At 34.2% G+C, this 26691-nt stretch overlaps 1 protein-coding gene across 2 annotated transcripts in view; it reads right to left on the bottom strand.

Annotated features, from left to right (window-relative positions):
* KLHL18 (Kelch like family member 18) overlaps positions 1–25770 on the bottom strand; it is a 144358-nt gene extending 118588 nt beyond the window's left edge. The window contains exons 1-4 of one of the 2 annotated variants that reach the window (XM_090412819.1): positions 25581–25714; positions 23949–24049; positions 16909–17039; positions 9518–9658 (exon numbers count right to left, since the gene is read on the bottom strand). In XM_090412819.1, coding sequence (XP_090268945.1) covers positions 9518–9658; positions 16909–17039; positions 23949–23957 — 281 coding nt within the window. In that variant the 5' untranslated portion in view covers positions 23958–24049; positions 25581–25714. Of the gene's footprint in view, positions 1–9517; positions 9659–16908; positions 17040–23948; positions 24050–25580 lie in introns of both variants that reach the window. The other variant, XM_090412818.1, reaches the window with a different exon arrangement.
* Positions 25771–26691: the final 921 nt, after the last annotated feature.

Here is a 26691-nt window from a genome sequence, read left to right as displayed (position 1 = left end):
TATATGCAGGAATATTAAAAGAGAAACTAAGCAGCATTGTAGAAGACAAATTACTAGAAGAACAAAATGGTTTCCGAAAGGTCGATCCTGCATAGATCCAATTTTTACTTTAAAATTATTAATAGAAAAGAGAAGAGAATTGCAAAAAGAAACACGCATGGCCTTTATTGATTATGAAAAAGCCTTGGACAAAATTAGTAGACAAAAACTGTTTAAAATATTAATCGATTTAAACATACCAAACCAACTTTTACAATCCATTCAAGAAATATATACAGGAAATAAAATAGCAGTTAAATTAGAACACACCTCAGAATGGAAACATATATTAAGAGGAGTACGACAAGGATGTACCTTCTCACCTCTGCTTTTCAATAAATCTACCCTATAATATAAAATGATAAGTCTTTTTTGTAACGTTTTTTGTCAAGTTAATTGAAACGTTTTGAAACTCACGGACTACCCTGAGTGTCGAGTCTTCAAAATTCGAGTCATCAGAATTCAAGAACTGGCCTACCAGTCCAGAACTCAGGGGGTTGGGAGGCAGAGGGTGGGGGGGAAGCCCCCTTTGAGTCTTTAAAATTCATGGAGAACTGGCCTACCATTCGGGAACTGGGGGGATCAGGCGTCAAGGGAAGCGAATCCCCCCTAGTATATAAATAAAATTAAACAATCTGGAAACAGTATAACCCATTTGGCATACAAATGACCCCACAAATGAAGATAGACACACACACACTACTATTTGCAGATGATCAAATAGTATTAGCTACATCAGAAAATGACTTACAAAGATCATTAAAATCATTAAATGATATCTCAAAACAATATAATATGACAATATCTAAAGAAAAAAAACAAAAATAATGGCATTCAAAGGAGAAAATCCAATAAGAAGTAAAATAGTGATAGATAATAAAATACTAGAACAAGTAAACACTTTCAGATACTTAGGATGTGATCTATCATACGAAGAGAAAAAGACATAGACACTAAAATATCAAACTTTGTCAAAGTAAATGGCATAATAAATAATATATTTAAGCCATCCCTAGTACAAAAACATACTAGAATCAGACTATATAATGTCTTGTCAAAACCAACTCTACTATACGGAAACAAAACATGGACCATGAAAAGGAAAGATGAAAAATGAATTCAAACAGCAGAAATGAAGTTCACAGCTGGATATACTAAGTGGGACCACAAAACAAATGAAGAAATCTTGCAATCCCTGAAAATAAAACCAATTAATTACTGCATAAGACAGTATAAACAAAAATGGCTAGAACATTTAAATCGAATGGACAACAGCAGACTACCACCAAAAATATTATTCAGATACAAAATAAGTTGAAAAAGAAGAATCGGAAGACCAAAAAAGAGATGGTATGAGACTGGAACAGGCCACTTGGCCTAAATTCCATGTAAGGAAGAAGAAGACATTATTTAAGTAAATTTGATGATTTTTTTAAAACATCACATGAAAATGTATGCCAACTGTGGTTCTGGCAGATCAAATTATCTTTCTTGCCACACTTGTGACGAATTCATAGCGTTAATAACTAATAAAACAAAAGAAATATTAATATCAGAAATTAGGGAAGCTGCTTATTTTGCAATGATACCCAATTCAACACCAGACATTGCCCATAATGATCAACTAGCCATTATATTTAGGTATGTTAAAGCAAATTCTGACATTAGAGAAACATTTATCGGGTTCTTTCTTTTAGTGTTGCACGGTGATCAGCATTCATTTCAAAAATTATGGACTACAACCGTGTTATAAATAACTCTTTTAATTTCCTGACGTTTTGATCTTCATATCAAGATCATCATCTGAAGCATATACAAATATACAGGACAAACTGAGATACATTAGCTAGAGAAACAATGATTTGATCACAGGTTAATTCTGCTGGCATGACCTCTAGTGAAAATAAAATAAAATTACAAATTAATTAATTATTTAGAAACCACATCAAGCTAAATTCTATTTATGATAACATGAGCAAACATTCTTTCTTATAGATAGTTTTCTTTCAGTAACAATGATGTCCTATTTTTAGCATTACATTGTTCATGTGAGAAGAGGGGCAGAATTGTCAACTGACCACCACTTTGTTGTGTGCACTCTACGGTTTCAGAAACCAGATGCTACCATCAACGCTGGTAGGCCTAAGCAGCTATACCGCGTGAAATGGGAGACAGGAAAATGAGGCTGTGAGGAAGAATTTTGCAGATGACATTTCCTCCAGGGTCAAAGAGATTCCCAAGCATACTGCAGATGTTGAGGAGGAATGGAAGCTGTTCAGAACAGCTGTCACTGCCTCTGCACTCTCATGGTGTGGCAGAAAGCGGCTCGGCGTGGTAACAGGCAGTGAGAAAAGGACACCTTGGTGGAATCAAGAAGGTCCGAAAAACTGTCCGGGCAAAAAAGGAGTCCTACCTAACATGGCTTAGAGTCAGGTCACCTGATATGCGTTTACGGTTCCTCTCTTTTGGATTTTAAAGGAGATTCCTCTCCTTTAAAATCCAAAATCCTGTTTATCAGAAACCGACACATACTGGCCAATATATACAATAAACTCCTATCACCACCCAGTGCAAAAACTAGGTGTCATTAATACTCTAAAACACAGGACTTTGAAGATCTGCTCCAATGAACATGCACTCAAGACGAATTTAAAATTATCAGCAATACTTTTCTAAAAAATGGTTACAGTGAAAACAGTATTAACAAAATTCTCTACAAGACCTCAATAAAAAACAAAGATAAACCAGACTGCAATAAAACTATAACCATTCCTTATAGTAAAGGGACATCAGATAAAATAAACAGAATACTACAAAAATACAACCTCAAAGCCACCTTTAAACCTCCTACAAAATTAAAAAGCTTACTCAACTCATCCAAAGACCCACTACCTCCACTGACCCACCCTGAAGTATACCATATTCACTGCACCATATATACAGGGAAAACAGGAAGCACAATTCCTATCAGACAAAAAGAACATAAACGACACATTAAATATAACTATGGTGAAGCTGGCCTTTCTGATCATGCCCTGAACACCTTACATAGAATTGACTGGCACCAGTTGTTTACATCACACCAAAACATGGTATGAATGCAAATTTAAGGAGGCCTGTGAGATTATTATCAACCAACCCAATCTGAACAATAATGATGGTCTAAAAATACCAAACATATGGAAGGCACATATTCGACCCACTGAACCTTCTTCTCTAAGAGTAACTATAAACAGGACTGTAGCTAATCCAGGATCCTAAATCAAAAATAACAATTGTAATGCTAAAAATAGGACATCATTGTTACTGAAAGAAAACTATCTATAAGAAAGAATGTTTGCTCATGTTATCATAAATGTCATAGTATCATGGTATCATAAATCTTGATGTCGTTTCTAAATAATTAATTAATTTGAAATTTATTTTTTTTTCACGAGAGGTCATGCCAGCAGAATAACCTGTGATCAAATCATTGTTTCTGTAGCTTACTGTATGTAATTTAACTCAGCTTGTCCTGTATATTTGTATATGCTCCAGATGATGATCTTAATATGAAGATCGAAATTTTGGGAAATTAAAAGAGTTATTTATAACACGGTTGTAAAGTTTCATAATTTCTAAAATGAATTTATCGGGTTCATCAGTATTATACAACATAATTCCTTATATTCAGAAGAGGAAGTATTAACCCCGTGGAGTTCATGGTCGAAAAAATTGCAGCTTAGGCCGCATGTATCCGAGGGATACATTCATTACTAATATGTGCCGAAATGTGATAAAAAATTTAATAAAAAAAAAAAACACTGCAAATATAATACATGACAGTTTATTTATTTTAAGTTATAATCTAGAAATTATTGAACAAAGAAATATAAAGAATAAAAACTTTTGTTACAAAATAACGCAAACATGGATAATGAAAGAAAATAAAAACTAAACAAATGCATTTAACATTAATTAATCAGAATCTTCAATAGTTGGATTTACAAAACGTCATAACAGTCATCACAAACAAGATTGCTATGCTCAAGGCATAAATATTTTTTACAACACTTGCAAAAATATTTTGATAAGTGACTCATTTTGGATGTGTAGCACATAAAACATCTTTTTTCTGTTTGTTGAGGGAGCTGTATCTATGTTGTTGTTAGAATTTCCTTCGAATTGTGTCTGAAATTGAAGAGTCGGGTGTAAAGGCTTATGCACACCTGTAGAGATTTCTGAATGCCTTTTTATTTGGTCTGACACTAATTGCGTTATGAGATTTCTAGTAAATATTCTGCGCCGTATTTTTACATTGCTGTTCAGCATGAATAGTCTGAGCATTTATTCCTGCAATATTCAAAATTGTGTAAAATATAACCATGGGCCATCTTTTGGTATTCTTGGCTACATTATATGTACCAATCATTTGGCCCACTGTGTCAACTCCTGACTTAGTTTGATTGTAATATTCTATTATGTCAGGCTTTTGGGAATCTAAATTCACAGTGTTATCAAAGTTCATACTTGAAACTAAAATCACATTTTTTCCCTTTTTTTGGTATATGATATACAAGTGTGCAATCTGCACACTTTTATTCTTACAAACAGTACCTACATATGAAAGTTGCTCCTTTTTCAAGTCGGCAATGAGATTTATATCAGTGAACCAATTATCGGCTGTAATATTACGTCCTGAAGAGTAAATGGGTTCTCAAGTCCCTTGATAACGTCTACTGGTTTATTACTAATCAAGTAAGGTCCTTTGGGCTGTTTATCTGAATATAGTTCAAGATTTCCTATGTAAAATACTTTCGAATCAACCATAGCAAAAATTATTATTCCATATTTACTGGGATTTGATGGAATATATTGTCTAAACCCACATTTGCCTCTAAACCCAGGTAACATTTCATCTATTGTTACATTCTGTCCCGTAGAGTAGTATAATTTACCATTTTCTACAAATGGTGAGAAAGTGTCTCTCACAGCTGCTAATTTGTCAACTTTCAGGCATTCTAAGCTGGTAAGTTTGTTATCAAACCTGATACAATTGTGAATAAATCTAAATCTCCATAAAGACATCGTGAGTCTAAAAAGTTCAATCCCACTACCATCTGTAGCCCATAAATCCAGCAAATTTAGCCAATTGTTGCAATGTAAACCAATTAGATATAAGAGGGAGGCGTAAAAATGCTTTCAATTCTATTTTGTCTATTCGTTTAGCATCTTTTTCTCTTGAATACTGGTTCGAAATAAAATCAATGTATTTGTTTAAGTTAAGGGATATTACATCCCATATCATTTCTTAGCCGAATAAGAAACTCAAAGAGTTTCATGCTGAATATAGTAGAAACTATATAAAGTTCGGCGATTCCAAGCGTAAGCAAATACCTGGATACTGCAGCAACTAACCCTAAAGGTAGTGCAAGCTGAGGCAAATCATGTCTAAGGTGGAGCAAGCTCCAATCACTATTCTTGATATTTACCCATAATGTGAACTTAGCTCCTAGGAGCTGTATTTCTGTTCTACATTATGAGAGAAGGTCACTACCCAGACCGGTTTCAACCTTTATTGAGGTCTCATCAGTGAGTATGTAGACCTAGTTAATATCAAGTTTGTAGCGAACAGAACTTACAACCCTTCTATGAGTATTGCTGAGAGGTGTCCTAATCAATTATTAGATATATGAAGATCGGAGCTTGCTCCACCTTAGACATGAGTTGCCTCAGCTTGCACTACCTTTAGGGTCAGTTGCTGCAGTATCCAGGTATTTGCTTACACTTGGAATCGCCAAACTTTATATAGTTTCTACTATATTCGGCATGAAACTCTTTGAGTTTCTTATTCGGCTAAGAAACGACACGGGATGTAATATCCCTTAAGTCATTTGTCGCCGAATTGAAGCCTTTGGCTCTTCACATATCTAATAATCTATCAATGTATTTATTTGTATATAATAAGATTAGATCTAAAATATCATCTGTGATAAAGCAATTCCAAGTTTCAAGTTCTGTCTTGGCATTTTTTGCATTTGGCTGAACTAACAGAAGTTGACACAAAATATTCTGCGGCTGTCTTCTAATTTGTCATCTTATTGGATTTTTCCTCCATTTTGGGTCTTTATCCTTTTCAAGAAAATACTCTCCATTCGTGTCTAATTCATTTTCACTAGAAATATCTTGTTCAGTATCTAAATCTTCTGAACAAACTTTCACATAATTACCATCTTCTAAATCACTTTCATCTTCGCATTCAATACTATCATTCTCATCATTGGACTTGAGTAACATTCGCTGAATCTCTTCAACATCGGATGGATTCATAAGAAAGATTCTGGTAATTGGACCACATGTTTATTACGATAAATAACAATAAAAAACAAACCCGACAAGTTTCGTAAGTCGTATGACTTACATCTTCAGAGGTCAAAGGCAACTAAAAGTTTAAACACACGAAATGAGAAATTACTCAAAATAGTTCATTTTATGCAGTTGTCTAACTGTTCATTAAATTGAATATCCAAATGTATGAACAGTTAGCCAACTGTTCATACATTTGGATATTGATTAATGAACAGTTTTCAACTGCATAGAATGAACTATTTTGAGTAATTTCTCATTTTGTGTTTAAACTTTTAGTTACCTTTGACCCCTGAAGATGTAAGTCATATGACTTACGAAACTTGTCGGGTTGGTTTTTTATTGTTATTTATCGTAATAAACATGTGGTCCAATTACCGGAATCTTTCTTATGAACTGATAAACCACAGAAACCTTCGCATACAATCAAATGGATTATCCAATTGATATATTTTTCCAGCCATACTGACATCAGAGTTCGTAGTATTATTATTATTATTATTATTATTATTGTTCCAGGAAACTCCAAGGAGTCGACAGACTCATCGAGGGAGGCCCTAACATCATGTCAAAAACAACTATTCAACATTCACACAGTATCTATCATACCTTGCCTTGAACTCATTCACGGTCGTAGCACCCACAACAGACTCTGGAAGCTTATTCCACTCATTTACCACTCTCCAAGTAAAGAACCTAGCTCTAACACCCTTGTCAACCACGCTCTTGCCCAGCTTCCATGCATGGCCCCTAGTCCTCCCACCACCAGTCATATTTTCAAAAATATCTTCTGGATCAATCTTATAAAAACCCTTCAGTAATTTGAATGTCTCAATCATATCACCCCTCCTTCGCCTATCGTCCAATTTCTGCAACCCACAAATCTTCAACGTATTCTCATAAGGTTCATTCCACAGACCTGTTATCATCTTGGTCACTCGTCTCTGGACCCTCTCCACTTCCTCCCCATTGATACTAATACTAATATCATTAGTATTAGTATCAATACCAAACTGACGACATAAAATGTGCAGAATCTCACTTATAATATACAAAAGTGCAGCTAGTCATGACCTCCAAGCTATATGCTGGATATGTGTATGAATATTTATATTAAAACAATTTGTTTGTATCTGCCGGATCAGCCGCAACCTCTGCAGGTTAAAAAAAATTAGAATAATTATCTTTGGAGATAAAAATGTAGTATATATTATTATATTAATATTACTACTGCTGTTACTATCACTAGTAATATCAATGGTATTACTAATGATATTAATATGCTGGTATTAATAAACTACTGGAATTACTACCAGCCCTTCTCAATTCTTCAACATAGAGAAGTTTAGTTCGTGAATGAATAACGATTGAATTATAATATGTATGTTGATGAATTTTAGAACATTAACTCTCGCTTGTATGTCGATGGCAAAAATGAGACTGGGATCGAATACGTGCAAGTATAAATAAATAAGCAACCACACGTGTCGCCATCTCGCTCCTGCCGCGGCAGCCGGGTGGGAACCACAGACATCCATTTATTGGTAAATACGTCATTTTGGCCTACTTGATTGGCCTCTGTAACTATATTTCATGACCTTGCTCCATCTTACAGGTCTTATTCATATCACTGTTCCTATCATTCACTCTTAATTGCATTGTCATTCAGGATGGAGGTGATCCAAGTTAACCGAATTAAATATTACCCGTACAATGATGTCTTATATTTTTCTATCGACTCCTGAGCCTGAATCAACCTCAATGTCATATCGACCCCTGGGGGTCGATATGACATTGTATTTATGTATAAACAAATGAACAAAATAAAGTTTTATAGTGAAACTACATTAAACACATCTCTACACTCATCTTATATTAAGGTTTTCTTGTGTTGGGGTTCTGCCATCGTGTTCTGGATGCTATATAGGCTGCAGATAGGTCCTCCATATTCTTGGAATCACTAATCCATCATTCTTGCTGAGATTCAGATGCTTCGGCATCTACAAGCTTCCTTGCACTTTCTTTCAAACCAGGTTTTGGTGTGGTGTATGGACTTGGTACCTTTCCAGTTGATTCTGTGACATGTTTGAAGTGCATGGTCTGACAGGCCTGCTTTACCATAGTGGAGGAATTTAATGTGCCATTTATGTTCATCTTTTCTTATTGGGATGGTGTGCCCTGTTTTCCTCTATGCAGGATAGGTTGCATATGCACTAAATTTTGTAAACTCCTGGGTGGGCAAAGGGAAGGAGATCTTTGGATGTGCTGAGTATACTTTTTCATTTTGCAGGAAGTTTGAAAGTTGCCTCCCTGGATAGCCCCTCTCCAGCCACTGTTTTGCAAATGGTCATCTTCCTTATGATGTCTCTTCTGCAGAATATTTTCATATTTCCATGATGATAATTCTGCTATTCTAGATTTATCTCCTATCATATCCCTCATTTCTGTTAAATCTACAATAACACATGCAACAGCTTCTTCCCATAAACTCTTTTCCAAAAGATTACAACTTTCAGATCCTCAAGATGAATATCAACATATTATGTTTTTTCATGATCCCTCTTTCCTACACTGATTTGATATAGGCTTTACAACCTCCCATGTGTGGAGTGATTTTTTAAAAAAAATGAAAAGTTAATTTGTTGTTTTAAGGATACTTGCGACATAAGACTGAATGATATAATCACGTAATCACAAGAAAGATATTTATTTAACCAAATATTTCGGTCTGGAAATAGCAGACCACCGACGATGGTCTGCTATTTCCAGACCGAAATATTTGGTTAAATAAATATCTTTCTTGTGATTACGTGATTATATCATTCATGAAAAGTTAAGATTTAATTGTTTATATAAATAATATCGATAAATATCACTTTATCACAATAAAGTGATATTTATCAATATTATCAAAATTTTCAAGCTGCATGACAGAATAATGCACAACAAGGGAAGGACCAGATTTATCAATATTGAGTTCATATGCAAAAGCATCCCCATGACTTGCATTTAGGTCATGCTTCACACTGTTGCTATTCGCCTACAGATAACAAATAAGAGTATAGGAGATAAATTTTCTTTATAACCATCACTAACTTAAATAAATAAACAGTGATCACAATGCAACATTTACCTCTTTTTAAGAAATTCGCAGCAAGCTTCTCTAACTTTCTGCAGCTGAAGAAATGATGCTCCTACAAGTAAGGACTGAACATTAGTTGTATTAATTTTCACTTTTCCACTGTATGCAAAATTAATAAGGTCTTCTAGAGCCCTAAAAAAAAAAAGTTAAATTTTTATAAATATATATATTGTATCAACTGTTATTTGTTTATAACGAGAATATGATAGAAAAATGTATATACAGTAGTAAATGCTCACTATAGTAAATGTGGAGGGAGAAAAAGTGATCCCCCACTTCATTCTCAGGAACAAAGGATAAAAAGGTGATAAAAAAAAAAGTCATACATCATGTATAATAATAATGTGAAATAATTTAAGGAAATGGCAGAAGAACAATTTAAGAAATTTGCAGAAATGGATTCCAGGAATGATATTAAACTATATATGGATAGCACTCATTCATGAGTTACATGTCGGACATAGGTTATGAAAGAAGTTATATTAATTTCACTAACAACAGAGCCACATAAAGATAACATGCATAAATATACATCCATTGCCAACAAACTAATGCAAATGTTGCATGAAATATTGTACATAGTTAATCATTCTAATTGCATTTTTATGTGTGTGCACTTTATAATTACAATTACAATAATGAGAAGCTGACCACAGTACCAAAGAAATGTATTGTAAACATAGTTAATGAATGTAATAATGGTTTATGCATGTAAATAGAGAAATATATAGCTGTTATTTATCTCATCTCACTTTTCACAATATCACCAGAGAATGCTCAAGTGAACAATAATACATTTGAACAAATGTGACGATAAATGTGTTTATTCCCAAATAAGCAGCTGTAGCACCATAAGCAGAAGAATGTCCTACTGTTGACTCCCATTACAGCAAACTCTGTTATAACAAACTCATCCACTATACTAGTAAAAAGTCCCTACTAATGTTGCATAAGCATGATGCTATGCTGAAAGAAATGTATTACAGCTATAGCTTGTGGTCCCTATGAGTCTGCCATAGTAAAATTTGATTATTAACATTCAATGCATAAGAAACAGGAATGAAAATATAATAATAACATATCATTTAAAAAAAAACTATAACAGCAGTTTGGAGCAATTACCTCTCATATCTTGGAGAGTGACATGACAATTTAGGGCACACTAATACTCATACAATTCAGGTTTGGTGTGCTGCAGAATGTTTCACAAGTTCCATAAACAGCCTATACAACTGTAAACTGACTTCTAGCATTTTAGTTTGCTCCTAAAATTTTGTAGCTGGTAGAGAAGGTAAAAAAGTCATGAGCTTCATCAAGATATCCAAAACAATTTATATGCTTTTCAATTTTCACCTCTCCAGAAGAGCCTGCCTTGCAATAGTAACAAAACAAAAATTAGACTTGCTAAATTTCTGGACTAAATTTCTGGATCTATAGTTGAGGTATAAAATGCACCAAATTTTATTAGTCTCTGGTGAAGTTTTACTACAGCATTAGTAGGGACTTTTGTAATACAGTGGATGAGTTTGTTACAACAGAGTGTAATGGGAGTCAACAGTAGTACATTCTCCTGTTTATGGTGCTACAGCTGCTTATTCGGGTATAAATACATTTAACATTAATCTCTACAAATTTACATAGCGCATTCTGAAGTTTCTTTACAATAATTTAAGTAGTAATTCTGTAGTCTACAAGAAGAATGGTTTAGATATCAGAATTTGTGTTGTTCATGCTGTATACTGTGTAGCACAAGGTTTGTCAAGTGAGGAGTGTGGTAAACTGTCATCAACAAAACTGTGTCTTGGACTGGTCAAATGGAGTAGTTTGTTGATATGTAGAATGCGGTGAGTAGGCAAGAGAACACAGCATTGTAGAAGCCCAGCTTAATTGCATAGTTATAAGATAAAGAACCATCCATTGACATGCATTGTGTGTGTGTGTGACTTCCCACTGTCCTGTGATGACTTTTGCAACTGGCAATCCAGTTGCAGAAATCATCACAGGACAGATCAAATGATGGGAGCAGCTTACTTAAAAGATCCTTGTGCCAGACTCTGGCACAGGGTTCTATTAAGTAGGCCAAGTAGCTTATGCAGGAATAAACATCTAAGCATCTATTAAGCATGTATGAGCAAGTTGATCAACAACACAGCAGATTCCATACTGGTGATCATTTGTTAGATGAGTGGCATAGAAGTTGTGCAATTTGCTATACCAGTGGCATAGCAAACCTTGGGCCCTAAAGCTTATATATATATACATATATATATATATTTCTCTATTGACATGAGTAAACTATTCAGTTACTTTTTTACTATTTAAAATAACTGAATAAAGAACATATGGATAGGTGCTATTAATTACAAATAGAAATATTTGTAATTAATAGCTTCCACCTTCACATCAACCCTTGGTGGAAACTACCCCAACTGTTTACCCCTGTTTATAGATGACAAAAACTAGTGTCACCATGCCAAGAGAACAGCTTCTATTACAACACAGAAATAGAAGACCAAGAATACCCTATAATGTGAGTAACGTCGTTTGAAACAGAAATCCATTAATTTACATTGGTTATGCCCTGCTGAGCCAGGAATTAAACACTAGTGATCAAACTTCTGATTGAGGTTGTGAAAAGAGGAAGACGTGCAGAAGTTGGAGCGAACGATTTGCAGAGTAGTGTAAATAAGGCAGCATGGAATTTGAGAATGTTACAAGAAACTGTGATAAATATGCTGACAGGTGTGGGATTGGGAATGCAATGACAGGGAAACTAGAGCTATTAGGGAAGGGTACATGCAAGCACCAATAAGACAAATGAGCATGCGAAAAAAATTGGATTTAGTTTGTGAGGTAACAAATCAGAATAGGAGAGTAAGTACAAGGTGTAGAGGAAGTCGTGGGCCCAGAAAGCAACTAAAACTTATTCAATATTGGCAATGATGGTTGACCGTAGATGAAGTTTAGAGGGCATATTACTAATGTAGCAAAGGCTGCACATCGTAGTGCTGCTGATAAGAAGTGCTCCATGTAGGGATAAGGAAGTGGTTGTGCAACTGTATAAAGCACTGGTCACACCACACTAGGTCTATTGTGATCAAATCTGGTCATCTGGTTTTCAGTGTGATGTGGAGACATTGGAAAGGGACATAAGACAATATCAAGACTTTGGACTGCTGGCTATGGAGAGAGAGAGGATAAAAAAATGTGGATTGTAGAGTTTAGTGGATAGGAAGAAAAGAGGTGATATGATAGAGACATTTAAGTTAGTGAGAGGATTTTATCAGATTAATCCAGATGAGATTATAAAGAGTAGGAGGCAAGAGTGAGAAAAACCAGGAGTACGTGTCAGTGAGTAAAAAGAGTAAGTAAAAACCAGTGAGGAGTTGATTTTTTACATGGAGAATTGTGTGAATGGAATGCATTACCAGAATGTGTTGTTAATGCAAGGAGTGTTAAGGATTTTAAGATTTGGTATGATAAATATGTTGTCATTTGAATGAACCTTTCATGATGAGTCTGCCGACTCCATAGAGATGCAATAATAATAACTTTATGTACAATAATGCAAGAAGCATTCAGAACAAAAGGAAGTTTTTGGCACTCGTTAGCTCTTCTAGGCCAAAATTATATGGTATTAATAGGATATAGTTTTATTAAAGAAACTTTCATGGCATATGCATGTAACAAAAATTATGTAGAATTTATTCAAATATATATTTCATCCAATGTTATGTGGGCATCATGAGGGAGATAAACTGTTAACTACATTCAAAAGATGAATCCAATTAATGAGTCATAAATCATGCATATACCAGCCTGTGTCTCGGTCCTGGCCGAAATATATGATATTGCACTATTAGAATTCAAAGGAAAAATTATAGTAAGTTGGGTAGATAAAAGAAATATAAAAAATTAATTAACACAATTATTAATTAAAAACTTATCATCATCAAATTCCTCATATATATACACTCAAGAGGTGTACAGGATATGATAGCACTAGATGAAAAATTACATCATTACTAACTTCCTATCTACAATTTTCCTCCAAATCAGTCTGTTACCTGTCAAGACTCCAACATTATCAGATCTTATATTTCTATCGTCTAAGGCACTTTTTACTGTATTAATCCACCTATATATTGGTCTTCCCCTGGGTCTTTTTCCTGCCAACCTGGCAGAGAACACTTGTTTTGCTAATCTTTCCTCTCCCATTCTGTTCAAGTGACAATACCACCTGAGATTAGCACTGCTAATGCATTCCTGGATGTTTCTTTAATAAAAGAAAGATCCATGAAAGTTTCTTTCATGGATGTTTCACTTCATACACTCCTGGGTGTGTATGAAGTGCCTTGTGACTGTGACTTGGCTTATTATGGGCAAACAGGAAGATCAGTGAACATCCGCCTGGAAGAACATGAAAGATACATTCGCTACTATTACTATGGCAAGTCGGGACTGGCAGACCACGCTTTGGATACTCCTTCACACAGGATTAGATGGAGGAAAACGAACGTGCTATTTAGGAGTCGTTATAGATCTGAAAGATTATTTTTTGAGTAAGCAATGGCTTTGAAGAATTCTCCCAACCTTAACAAATATGGTTGCATTAATTTGGCAAAAATTTGGGAGACGGTTATCCTAAGAAAAACTCCTGGATAGCTGCTGGTTTTTTTTTTCGTTAGAGGGCACCAAAAAATAGGACTTTAGATCTTTTGTCTTTTACAATTATATTGTTTCACTCACTCACTGTTGCGTTTACAAGTGTGTTGTGCTCTGATGATACTGAGTTGAAAATCAGCGAAATATAAGCGTTAATAAAACATCTTTGTGATAAAAGTGTGTGTGGTGTTGTTAATACCGTGAAAAATAAGTCATGTATACTGCAGCAAGTACAAGTACAAAAGATTACTCCTTGAATCAGTCTCAGCTCTGAAAAACTTTCTAACCCTCAACAAATTTGGGAAGCTTACATTCTATGATCATCAGCCCAACAGCCAAGACAACCCAATTTAGCCTGCTAAGGGGCACCTTTTAGGACTCCAGGATTGACTTCAGTTGCCTTTCTTCAGCTTCATTTGTTTAGTGTGAGTGCCTGTATGCACATATCATTGTTTTGTGATCCCTGAATATGGCATAACATTGCCAAAATATAGGTAGTTATTAATTAAAGTTTTTATGATTAATAATTTAGTTTACGTTTAACCTTTAAAAGTACCTGTGGCATAACTATAAATAATAAATTACACGATAACCACAGTAATTAACAGTACATCATTAGTGTAGGCAACAAGCAATTCAAAAGAATGGAATACAAAATACATAACAAGCGGTGGATTACCAAATAAAAACTGTTAATTTACTATGTGATGATTACCCTCCCGATATTGCAAAGATTTTTAATTTGTTATACATTCAGGATATTTCAGCTGAAAAAAAAGATCTATAAACAAGTTGAAGGTACTGTCATGTGTAGCACTCTGTCTCCACCTTTAGCAAACTATTTTTTAAACCATCTGGAAGACACCTTGTTCTCATCCATTCATCCCCAACCCTCTCTTTGGTTTTGTTATGTTGATAATGTCTTTGCTATTTGGTCACATTCAGAAGAGGAACTAACTACTTTCCTACAACAGATCAATAGCCTTCATCACGCATTCAATTCACCATGGAAAAAGTAAAGGCTGGTTTACCATTCTTGGACATCCTTCTTACACACACAGCCTCTGGTAATTTATCAACCAGTGTTTATCGGAAACCTACCTTTACTGGCAGATGCATTCACCAAAAGTGTGTCCATCACACCTCTCAAAAAACTGGTGTTATCAAGCCTTTAATTGAGCACATAAAGTGTGCTTCTCTCTCCCTCAAGCTTACAACAAGAACTTTTCACTATCAAAACGTTAATGGAATTCAATGGTTACAACCCTAATCAAATCCAGTAGATAATTGACTCCTATGTTCCAACACCTCAGGACTCTTCAACAGACTGCAGGGTTCCAATCCCTTATATTTCTGGCATCTCGGAACCGAGTGGCAGAATTTTGAAGAAGTATCATCTCATTCTCACATAATTTCCGATCAACAAAATTTCTCACCTGTTGCCATCTACAAAAGACAAACTGGCATCTCTATCACTAGCTGATGTTTACCAGATACAGTGTGAATGCAACGTAACATACTTTGGATTAATGAATAATCCAAAGTATGTTAATGAATAAAGAATTAATGAACATCAATATTACATTGAATACATGAAACCTCAAAAGTCTGGTCTGGCACAACATAGTATTGACTCTAAACACAATATCCAGTGAGATAAAGCTCATCTTCTCCATAGATGCAAGCTTAAATATGAACGCCTTTTCAAAGAAAGTTGCGAAGCCCTTTTACATTGGCCAAATCTGAATCGAAACGATTGTCTCTCTCTCCCAAAAGTTTAGGAGAGTCTTATCTTATGTAACCATCAAAAAAATAGTTTTTAAGAATAATTTTAATAATATTGTTTATTTATATTAATTTCTAGCACACGACAACAGTTTTTAATTGGTAATCCACCGACTGTTATGTACTTTGTATTTCATTCCTTTGAACTGCTTGTTGCATACACTGATGATGCACAGTTAATTTCAGTACAAAATATCTGTATTTTTATTTCATTAAAGTTAATTACTGTGGTTATCATGTAATTTATTATTTTTAGTTTACAGTGTCATATCCTTAAAAAAACAAAACAGAAAGAAAGAAAGAAAAAAAAAAGAAAGAAAAGAATTACATGTATTCCTAAGTCCACCACAGTCTCCTTGTGAGTGCATGCACTTTTTTTTTTTTTTTTTTTTTTTTGGAACACAGTTATGATTAGCATGTTCCCTGAGCAAAATCTAATAGCAGACAGCATGATTATCAGAGTCTAGATCTTTTTTCCAAATTCTCCCAAGACACCTTTCTGCACCTAAGATCCATTTTCTATTCTGCTATTTAGTCATCTTTCCTTTTTCTTTATGTCAGTTACACTTATGACTAGAAACATTTCTCTATCTCTTCTGTATACTAGACTCTCCATGGGACCACAGGCATAAATAATCATATCAATTGATGTCCATTTTCCCAACATGAAACTGCCTCCCATTTAAAAAAGTTAGTAGTAAATCACTGAAAATGAGTATTCCTGAATAAATACACTTATTCTTTAGAATGATCTCATAAATAAATAGATAAAAACAGGACCTTAGACTTCAGATTTGAGAACAAGTGATCTTTCTGCACCTAGACAATTTATACTACATATTTTACTAATATAGAAATAATCAAGCAGCTCCCAGTTTTAAGAGTTATTTGGCAATTTGTATAGCAAGTAAGTTTACAAAAAAATTACATACCCAGCATCAATTCCTTGAATAGTTATCTCCTTCTGTTTACTTTCCATCATATCATGTGTGAACATTGCATGAAAATATGGAATGGTGGCAGCTAAAATAATACGATGAGCAGTGAAATATTGGTGGTCCACCTAGAAACATGTTTAAGAAATGCAAATGTAATAACAATAATATACAGGTAGATAATACTGCACCACCCTAATCTTAATTATATAAAGAGAAATTTCAGATATTTAAAAACAAGTTTTACATTTTCTATGATTATTTCAGAGATGTCAAATAAGAATAAATAAATTAATTTAATTTAAATTAAATAACAATGAGGAGAGTGATGAGGAATCAAGCAGATGTTGTGGCCTTACAAGAGGACTTGAATAGATTGTATGAGTGTGCAACAGTATGGAACTGTTAATTCAATGTTAAGTGTGAGATTCTAAAATTTGGTAGGTCTGACTAAATTGAAGTTGAGGAGATAAGAAATCATGCAGCAGTGGTGGACATCATTGCCCTAATTCAATGTGAGGACATCACATTGAATTAGGGCAATGATGCAGAGGATCTTAAATTGCAGAAATAATCCATATGAGGCCTTGATCAGGCCTCATATGGATTATTGTGCACAAATTTGGTCCCCTTGTTTTCATGGTGATGAGGATATGTTGGAAAGTGTCCAGAGAAGACTGACTTCGTAACTGGTTTTGGGATGTGGGATATCAGCACAGATTGAGGGAATGCAGTTTGCAAAGCTTTGTGAATAGGAGGAAAGAAAGGATATGACTGAGACATTTAAGTTGGTAAAGGATTGTTATTAAATTAATGTAGAAGAAATTTTTCATAGAATGGGGGAAGGAGGTAGAACAAGCAGACATACCTGGAAGTTGAATAAGAAGGGTGTGAGCATAAGGAATAGTTTTTTTGCATAGATAATGATTGATCAGTGGAATACTTTGCCTGACACTGTGGTGAATGCAGATACACTGAATGAGTTTAAAGCATGGTGCGATGGTTTTGTATGTAACATTGTTTGCCTCCCATGATGAGTCTTTTGAATCCATACAATAGAGTGGATAAAGAAAATTTGGAGGAGCCCCCTCACCAGGAAAATTCTGATTTAGAACTTCCTCCACTTAGGCATGAAGTTGAACAGCAATAAGGCCCCAGGTGCAGATGGAATCCCAGCAGAGTTAATTAAGAACACAGGGAATCGAGGGATAAGAGTGTTGGACAGGTTGATTACAAGGATATGGGAGACAGAATGATGGCCTACAGACTGGAAGAAGTCGGTTTTCATACCACTACATAAGGGAAATATGAAAGCATGCAAGAACTATAGAACTAGTAGTTTAATATCTCATGCAAGCAAAATTTTATTGAAGATCGTGCTAACTAGGATTGGGGCCAAAGTTGAGGCAGAGATGCCTGAGGAATAAGCAGGTTTTAGGAAAGTTAAGGGCACCAGAGATCAGATCCTTTGCCTTAGACAGATCACAGAAAAATATAAAGAATTTAGACTCCCTCTGGTAATGTGTTTCTTAGACTACTCTAAAGCTTTTGACTGTTGAGCACCTGGAATCCATTATTAATGTGAAGAATTGCTGTTCAAAATATGTCCGAAGTAGTATAGGAATGGCTAAAACAAGTCAGAGAGTTGTCCAAAATCTGGAAGGATGGATCTATCTCCATGGGAACAAAGTTGAGGATTTCAGATGCAATTGTTTTTCCAACAGCGACTTATGGATGTGAGACTTGGAACCTAAAGAAGTCAGGTAAGAAAAGGATAGTTGCTTTTGAGATGTGGTGCTACAGAAGGCTGCTGAGGATATATACTGAAAGTGTACAAATGAATGGGTGTTAGAAAAGATCGGTAGAACTTTAAGGCTTCTTAAGAATATTGACAGAAGAAAGCTAAAATATTTTGGAAACATTGAAGGGATTGAAGGAGGACTTCTCAGAAGAGTAATAGAAGGTAAAGTTTCTGGAAAAAGAGGAAGGGGTAGACCATCAATGAGATGGATGTGTGTGTGTGTGTGTGTGTGTGTGGAGTGACTGATCTTTAGAGAGTTGAAGCCTCCAGAAAAGCATACAACAGGACTACATGGCAAGGGCTGGTGGCACATCACCAAGCATTGGAGTGACTATACGGCATCTGTGGATGCCCAGTGAACAGATGGATATGAAAGGTGAAAAAACTCACAGACGAACTGCGTAGCTCGGAAATGTCAAAAAAATTAATAAAAAGTTAGGTATATCATGAATGCATAAAATATATGTAGATACTAGTCCATTTGATAATTTACTACCAATAAATATCAAATCTATTATAAAAAGTTAAAATTTATCAAACTTACACACACACACAAACACTTACATACTGTACATGGCACAATTTGCATTCAAGAAATGTACACAAACATCAAAGCACAAATCCTTCCCCTTCCCCAAAAATTTCTATTTTCACCCCCCCTCCCAAAGAATTCTCTGCCCACCTTTAATAATATAAAAAAAATCCGGGTTTTTCAAAAAGTTCACATACCCCCCAACCTCCCTTCCTTCCTTTAACAGCAGATGAATGTCTATATATCACCACACACCGGGATGCCACTGAATAAGAAGATAACCAGCAACATCCTGCAAAGGTATGTCCGAATTATTCCTCCTATATATTCTTCATATATCTGTCTATATAAAACATCAGTAATGCCCTAAAATTTGAGTAAAAAGCCAATGACATTATAAAGGGGCAATTCTAAACAAAAATATGCTAAATAGCCTTAAAAGTAATATTTGCTTAGAGGAGTAACATGGGAATTTTCCCAGAAATAATACCTATAAAAACACAGTATAAAATTATAAATGCATAAAATTAACTATTATTAGTAAGTTAAATTAATTAGCATAAAATAAAATTTTTTATGATTCATTCATTAGTGTATAGGCTAGGCTACTGCAAAGCAATCGTATCAATTGCACTATTCTACCATAAAACCTAGAAATTCTAATGCAATGTTATACCTGTAAGTAAATACAGCAATCCCTCGATTAATGTGCTGGATGGATCAATGAGATGGATGGATGGATGGTGTGTGTGTGTGTGTGTGTTGAGTGATTGATCTTCAGAGTGTTGGAGCCTCCAGAAAAGCATACAACAGGACTACATGGCAAGGCCTGGTGTGGCACATCACCAAGCATTGGAGTGACTTTAAAATAGGCGAAAAATGCACTAATCGAATATAGTAACCTATGAGAAAATGTATAATTCGTTCCTCAGATTTCTTTTTTGACCCTTAAGATTTTTTATAAAAGAATTAGAGTATGTCTCAGGGCCTAGTTAAAGGAAAACCATGAAGCTGAAAGACAATAAAACATATTCAGAATATAGATTTATTATTCGCTTCTTAACAGAGAATTAAGCTAATGTAGTTTGGCAGGCATTCTGTTTCTTTTTTTCATACAACTGACGGTATGGCCCTACTGCCTCTTCTGCATATTTTACTGGTTCTCTCTTCACCAGGGTCAGTCTCTAAGCATTGCTGCTTAAAAACTTCAACTGTACGAAAACTATTTTCAAATTGTTTCTGTGAAACCTCTTTGGCCTTGTCAGTGATTAAATTTTCTTCATATTCTTCAGGATCTTCCTGCTGTGCATCTAAATTTAGCAGGTCAGAATCACTCAACTTCTCAGAATGAGATTTAATTAACTTAGATTCATTTGAAAAGCCTCTAAAATCGTTTGCACAATGTGGAAGAATGTGCTTCCAAACGGCTCACATATTGATGGCAGTAATTTAATTCGACTTTGCGACCTTATAACCAGGCTGAGATTTCTCTGATTTGGTTAGAAAAGTCTTAGAAAGAATTCGTTTCCAAAAAAAGCCAGTTTCATCGACATTAAATATTTGTTGATCGCAATAGTCCCCCCCATACACAATTTTCTTCAAAATCTCTGGATATCTCCTTATCTGCAATTGCAGCTTTGCCTGTGATTAGAACATTATGTAGGCAATTTCTCTTTTTGAATTGCTCAAATCACCCAGCATTAATGGAATTCTTCTTCTTTTCCATCATTGATAACCCTTTCTTTCTTTCCAGGTTACAAAGAGACAATGCTTTTGATTTAATAAGGCCAGTGTTTAGCAGGATCCGTTTTCGGTTACAATCTTTGATCTATGTAAAAAGAAATCTCTCTAATTTAATCATTATAATTCTTTGATTTCAAGTGCATGCAGGATGAACTTGAAGCAGCCTTACCTTTCTCTTTGTATTCAGCAGTTGATTCACCCATTTTTGTGTTCTTGTTCTATCTTTGCTCTGGATTCGCCTTGTTCATTTATCTTTATTATTTCAAGTTTTTCTTCCAATCAGATTACTTTTCGAATCATTTTCACACTTCTATTTTTTGCTCACTAATTCTTTTACTCATGATTAAAGGTTGCGAAAATAATTTAAAATAAAAAAGTAAGGAAAACAACTGCATGAGATATGATCAGCAAAATGCTATATAAAGCGACATAAATTTTGGCCTAAACTTGGAACATAGTATACATGGAAACAGTGTAGTATGCCATTAAAAAATAACTTGGTAAAATGTTTCAAATTGGTAACTAAATTATTTCATCCTGTGAGTGAATTTTTAAAATGGTTAGCCATAAAAAATGTATAGATAGAAAATTTTTAAAATCTTTAATATTTATTTTTAAGATGTATATAGGCGCACTAATGGAATTTGGGTATCGAAAAAAAATGACGCACTAATTGGGGGCGCATTAATCGAGGGATTGCTGCATGAATAATTTCTTTTTCACATTATCTTTTAATTTTTGATATCTAGTATTAGTAATATGTATAACATTGCAGTGTTTTCTATCATATAAGACAATATTGATGTAACTGACAGGTATGATTCATCTTGTAAATAGACAATGTAAACTTATGGTACCAATAAATACAGTACAGAACTGTGAAATGTATTTTCACTTCCTTATGATTTTCTTTAATAACATTTTCTTTTCTCTAGCTTACTTTATTGTAAGAATATAGTATATAATACCTACATATATATCCATACCATACAAAATGTGTTAATCAACTGTTTATGTTATCGCTAAAGCTTCTGGTCAACAGGGGCTATTAGTAGTTAAGTATTTGAGGAGTCAAAAGTTGCACGCAGATTTTTGAAAAACACAGGGAGTTGGCAACCCTAACCTCCATGTTGTACGTTGTTCAAGGGTCAACTGCATGTATGTATGTATATGTGTGTGTGTGTGTGTGTGTGTGTGTGTGTGTGTATATATATATATATATATATATACATAAAAGCAACAAAATAGTAAAAAAAAATTCTTAGTCTATGGTGCCCACAGACCTCTTTGTGAATGGGAGTCTGTTAGAACCCAGCCAAAGGAGCTAAATAATTTGATGACCGAGTTCTACCATAATCAAAATTAACAGCAACATAAGCAACAGCAGACCCATCTAACTAAAGAAAAAGAAAATAAAAGGACAAGACAGGACTTTGAAAAAAAGAGAGGGAAAGAAAGAAAGAAGGACAGAATGCGGTGTGAACAAAGTACTAGAAAGGAGGAAGCAAGAAACCACAAGAGGAAGAAGTCAGCAGTAAGGAGAGATACTATGGAAGAAGTCACTTAATCTTGGAAGTCAATGCTACTGACTGACAGGTAATGAAATGTTCATAAGTACAACAATTGATTATTCCAACATATGGTCTATTTTGTGTAGCATAAAGCTATGAAAATCCATAGTGATGCATGTCTGACATCGTGTGTAGGAAATGATGTGTTAAGAAGACAGAATGTATGAAGGACAGCTCATGAGACTTTTTTTGAAGTCAGCCCATGGAAAAACCTAAACTCTCCCTACTTGTTGTGTGTATTTATTTCCTCAGTTTTATGTGACTCTAAAGACAGAACTGTAGATGCCTTATAAATTAAAGATGCCAAGAAATTATATTCTTGGTTTAATCCTTGATCCAAGTGTAAGTAAACAAGTTTGCATGTGAAGAGTAACTTCATAACTGGGCAACTCGTATATAGAGGCTAATGACTTCACATCACTTGGCTTAATATCCCATAATGCAAAGCACATGCCCTTATGGACATGTACAATGCTAAGCATTGTGAGAAGGGTCGCTACCCAGACCAGTTTCGACCTTTATTGAGGTCTCATCAGTGCGATCCATACCCAGAAGTGATACCATCATCTAGCTCTAAACCAGAGCATTTTAGTAATAAGGGTGACATCTTTTGCCTTGTATATGTGGAAATGTGACTTTTGCATTACTTCTAGGTCTGGCTCCCACTGATGAGACTTCAATAAAGGTCGAAACTGGTCTGGGTGACTGGTTTCGCAGCAATGCTTCCCATAATGCTTAGTATTATGCATAAGGACATGTGCTTTGCATTATGAGATATTAAGGTAAGTGATGTGAAGCCTCTATATATATGAGTTGCTTAGTCGTGAAGTTACTTTATGCACAAATTTTGTTTGCTTACACTTGGATAAAAGATTAAACCAACATTATCATTTCTTGGCATCTTTAATTGATAGCATAACCAAGTGGGAAAACTTTCAAATGTAGATGACCTGTAGATGCAGCATAATATAATTGGTAGAAATAAAATGCATATTGTTGAAGCACATGTTACATGAATAGTATTAATTATCGGAATATATATATATACACACACAAGGGAAGGTTTTGATAAACACCTAGACAAACATGATATTAAAGCAAGTGATATAACCATAAAAAAGAACATACGAAGATATAAGAATATAAGAACATAAGTTACCTTCATAACTCTGTATGTTCTTTCTTCTGGTATCTCTCTCTCTCTCTCTCTCACACACACACACACGTATATATATATATATAAGCTGTGTTAACCTAGTCAAGTTGTGCATTCGACACTTATGAGATATTGTATATATGTAAATAAGCTATATAACCAAGTTAAACTATATGTTACAAAATGATGTTAATTAAACTTTTTTATATTAATGAGTGTCTTTCCTGAACCTACCTCACACATTAATGCTAGTAATCAGAATCTCACTAAAGGAATAAAACCTTTATTAAAATCAGGATGCAAACTTAGTGTTCCTTCCAATTCCACTCATGACTCTGCGCGGCAACAAAAAAAAAAATAATAATAATAAATAAAATAATAATAACACATATTTCATGATGAGTATCTCATCACATCATTAGAGTGAACACAAATGAAATGAAAAAAATATTACAAGGTGCATTCTTTCTATCTCCATCAAGTAAATGATACTATTAGAAATAAAATGTAAACACAGCAGAAAGGCAACAAAACAAAAAGGCTTCCCATATACAAACATATAACACTTGTTTGTTACTATTATTATTATTGACAATGAAAGGTCACCATTTTACAAAATTTGACATTTTTAAATCATTACTGCAATTTGAATTAGGCTGACTACAAAAGCAACATTCTTTGAAGAGTCAGAATTGAAAGGACTTGTGTGAAGAATTTTTGTAATGCTGCAAAGGAGCTTTTAGTTAGTCTAGTCGAAACTTGTGTTCTACAAGACCATATTTCTTAGGTTGGAGAAAACAATGTAACAGGTTCTGCCTGTCAGATATCTACATCCAGTGGCCTGATTTCAGTTAGATATCCAATCACAAAGGATTCCTAGAACAATACAAAATTCTTCATGCAAGTCCTTTCAAGTTTGAGACTCTTCCAAGAATGCTATGAAGTTTTTCACAGTAAACCTCATTTAAATCAATGATTTCAAAATGTCAATGGGAAATAGTAACCTCGAACTGTCCCTAATAATCTGATGAATATTTTATGTGCATGCAATAATTTATTAAAAATATAAATATATACATATATTACACAATTTTATGTAAATATTTCTGTGTACCATTGCCTTTTGGTTATGTTTTTATTTTAATAACTTGAAAATAAAAATAAAAATAATAGTAAAAATATCTTCAAATGTTCCTAATAATATTGTAATGCTGGCTGAGAGTGGTTCCATTCTTCACTAATATATATATATATTAAATACTTTATTTCATCTTTACGTAGTTTATGTGTGTATGTGTCTATATATATATATATATATATATATATATATATATATACATATATATATACATATATATATATATATATACATATATATATATACATACATATATATATATATACATACATATATATATACATATATATACATATGTTAAAGATACCAAGCAATTTTAAACCTGGTTTTACTCCATTTCCCAAGTAAGCAAACAGACTAAAAGTCAAGTTTGCGCCTGCAATTGATGCAAGTCTAACTGATCCCACAGGTAGTGCAGGACCAGGGCAACTCGTGGCAAAGGTGGACCAAATAGATCATTGTAGTGTTCTTTTCATATTCACAAATTTCCTGATTGAAGAAACGTTCCCATTTTATGAACTTAACTTAATACATATATATATATACTAAGTTAAGTTCATAAAATGGGAACGTTTCTTCAATCAGGAAATTTGTGAATATGAAAAGAACACTACAATGATCTATTTGGTCTTATTAATAAAATAGACTGTTTATTTAATATAAGTCCCCCAATGATTCGTTCTAGCATATCAACTAAAAAGCAACTGGAAAGAGGAGCCAAAAAATACCTTCAGTGTAACATCACATAACTTTCCTTGGTGTCGTATATCTTCAAATATAGGAAAACTTGTTAGTGCTAAATCATTCTGACAGAAAACAAAACTATCATCTGCAGCCATATCCTTAAATATATTCTGCTGGCACTTGGCTAGGTATTACATTTGTTCGAAAGATGCCTAACAACATACAAACATTACATGTTCGTAACAGTTTCCAATGTAAACTTGTTACATTCAATGTATACCGCCACCTGCCAATAATTTTATTGGTGCTATTGAACAATCTCGTGATGCCTATGAGAAAATGTCTGAAATGGAATAATAATAATAATAATAATAATAATAAGGGCGCTACTTTTACTTTTTCCTAGTGGAGAGGCCTACGTATCCTGAGAATGCTAAAGGTTATGCTGCCACCACTCTCAAAGAGACATTATTATTAGCCTTTCTTTCTCTCCTCCCAAAACGACAGGCAGCAGAGAAAGACCAAGTGTGCCTGTTTTAAAAGACTAAATATACTTTATGTGAAAGGAATATCTGCTGCAAAATATTTAAAACCTTTCAAATCCCTGTGAAATTTTGTCCTGACTGTAAAAATCTTCACCTTTCTATCATCTCCAAATGACAAGCTTCTTACACTTGGTTTTATTAGTGTTTACCAGATTTCTTGGTGTGTAGCTCGTCTTATCGTGAAAAATCTGGAAAGATCTACTTTTCTCCATCACGAGGAACATAAATCTTATGTCAAATATCATGAACCTGAACAATCTGGGCTTGGTGAACATACCATTTTTACAAAGCACAGATGCCTCAGGGATAAGACTAAAATCCTACATAAGAGCAGATTACTTGTGGAAACTTGCAAAACATTACTTCATTGTTGCCAAAATTTAAATAGATCTGATGATATACATTAATTTCCTTTATAATATACAGTAGTATTTCAATCTGATCATCTTTCCTAGTTGTTTAATTAATGGTAGATATTTTGAAAATAATTAGAAAGTATAAACTGTTTTGCTACCTTATTGTAGCTAATATGGTGGCGTTTTTTATAATATTTCTATCATTTGTATAATTTGTGTTCCATTTCTGTATACTAAAGATGAAGTGAAACAGT

The sequence above is a fragment of the Typopeltis vanoorti genome, chromosome 23 (genome assembly GCF_054136105.1).
Source record: "Typopeltis vanoorti isolate ZY-2024b chromosome 23, IOZ_Tvanoo_1.0, whole genome shotgun sequence".
Classification (NCBI taxonomy): domain Eukaryota; kingdom Metazoa; phylum Arthropoda; class Arachnida; order Uropygi; family Thelyphonidae; genus Typopeltis; species Typopeltis vanoorti.
Note: the sequence above shows the minus strand (reverse complement) of the source record. Positions and strands in the feature narration are given on the sequence as shown.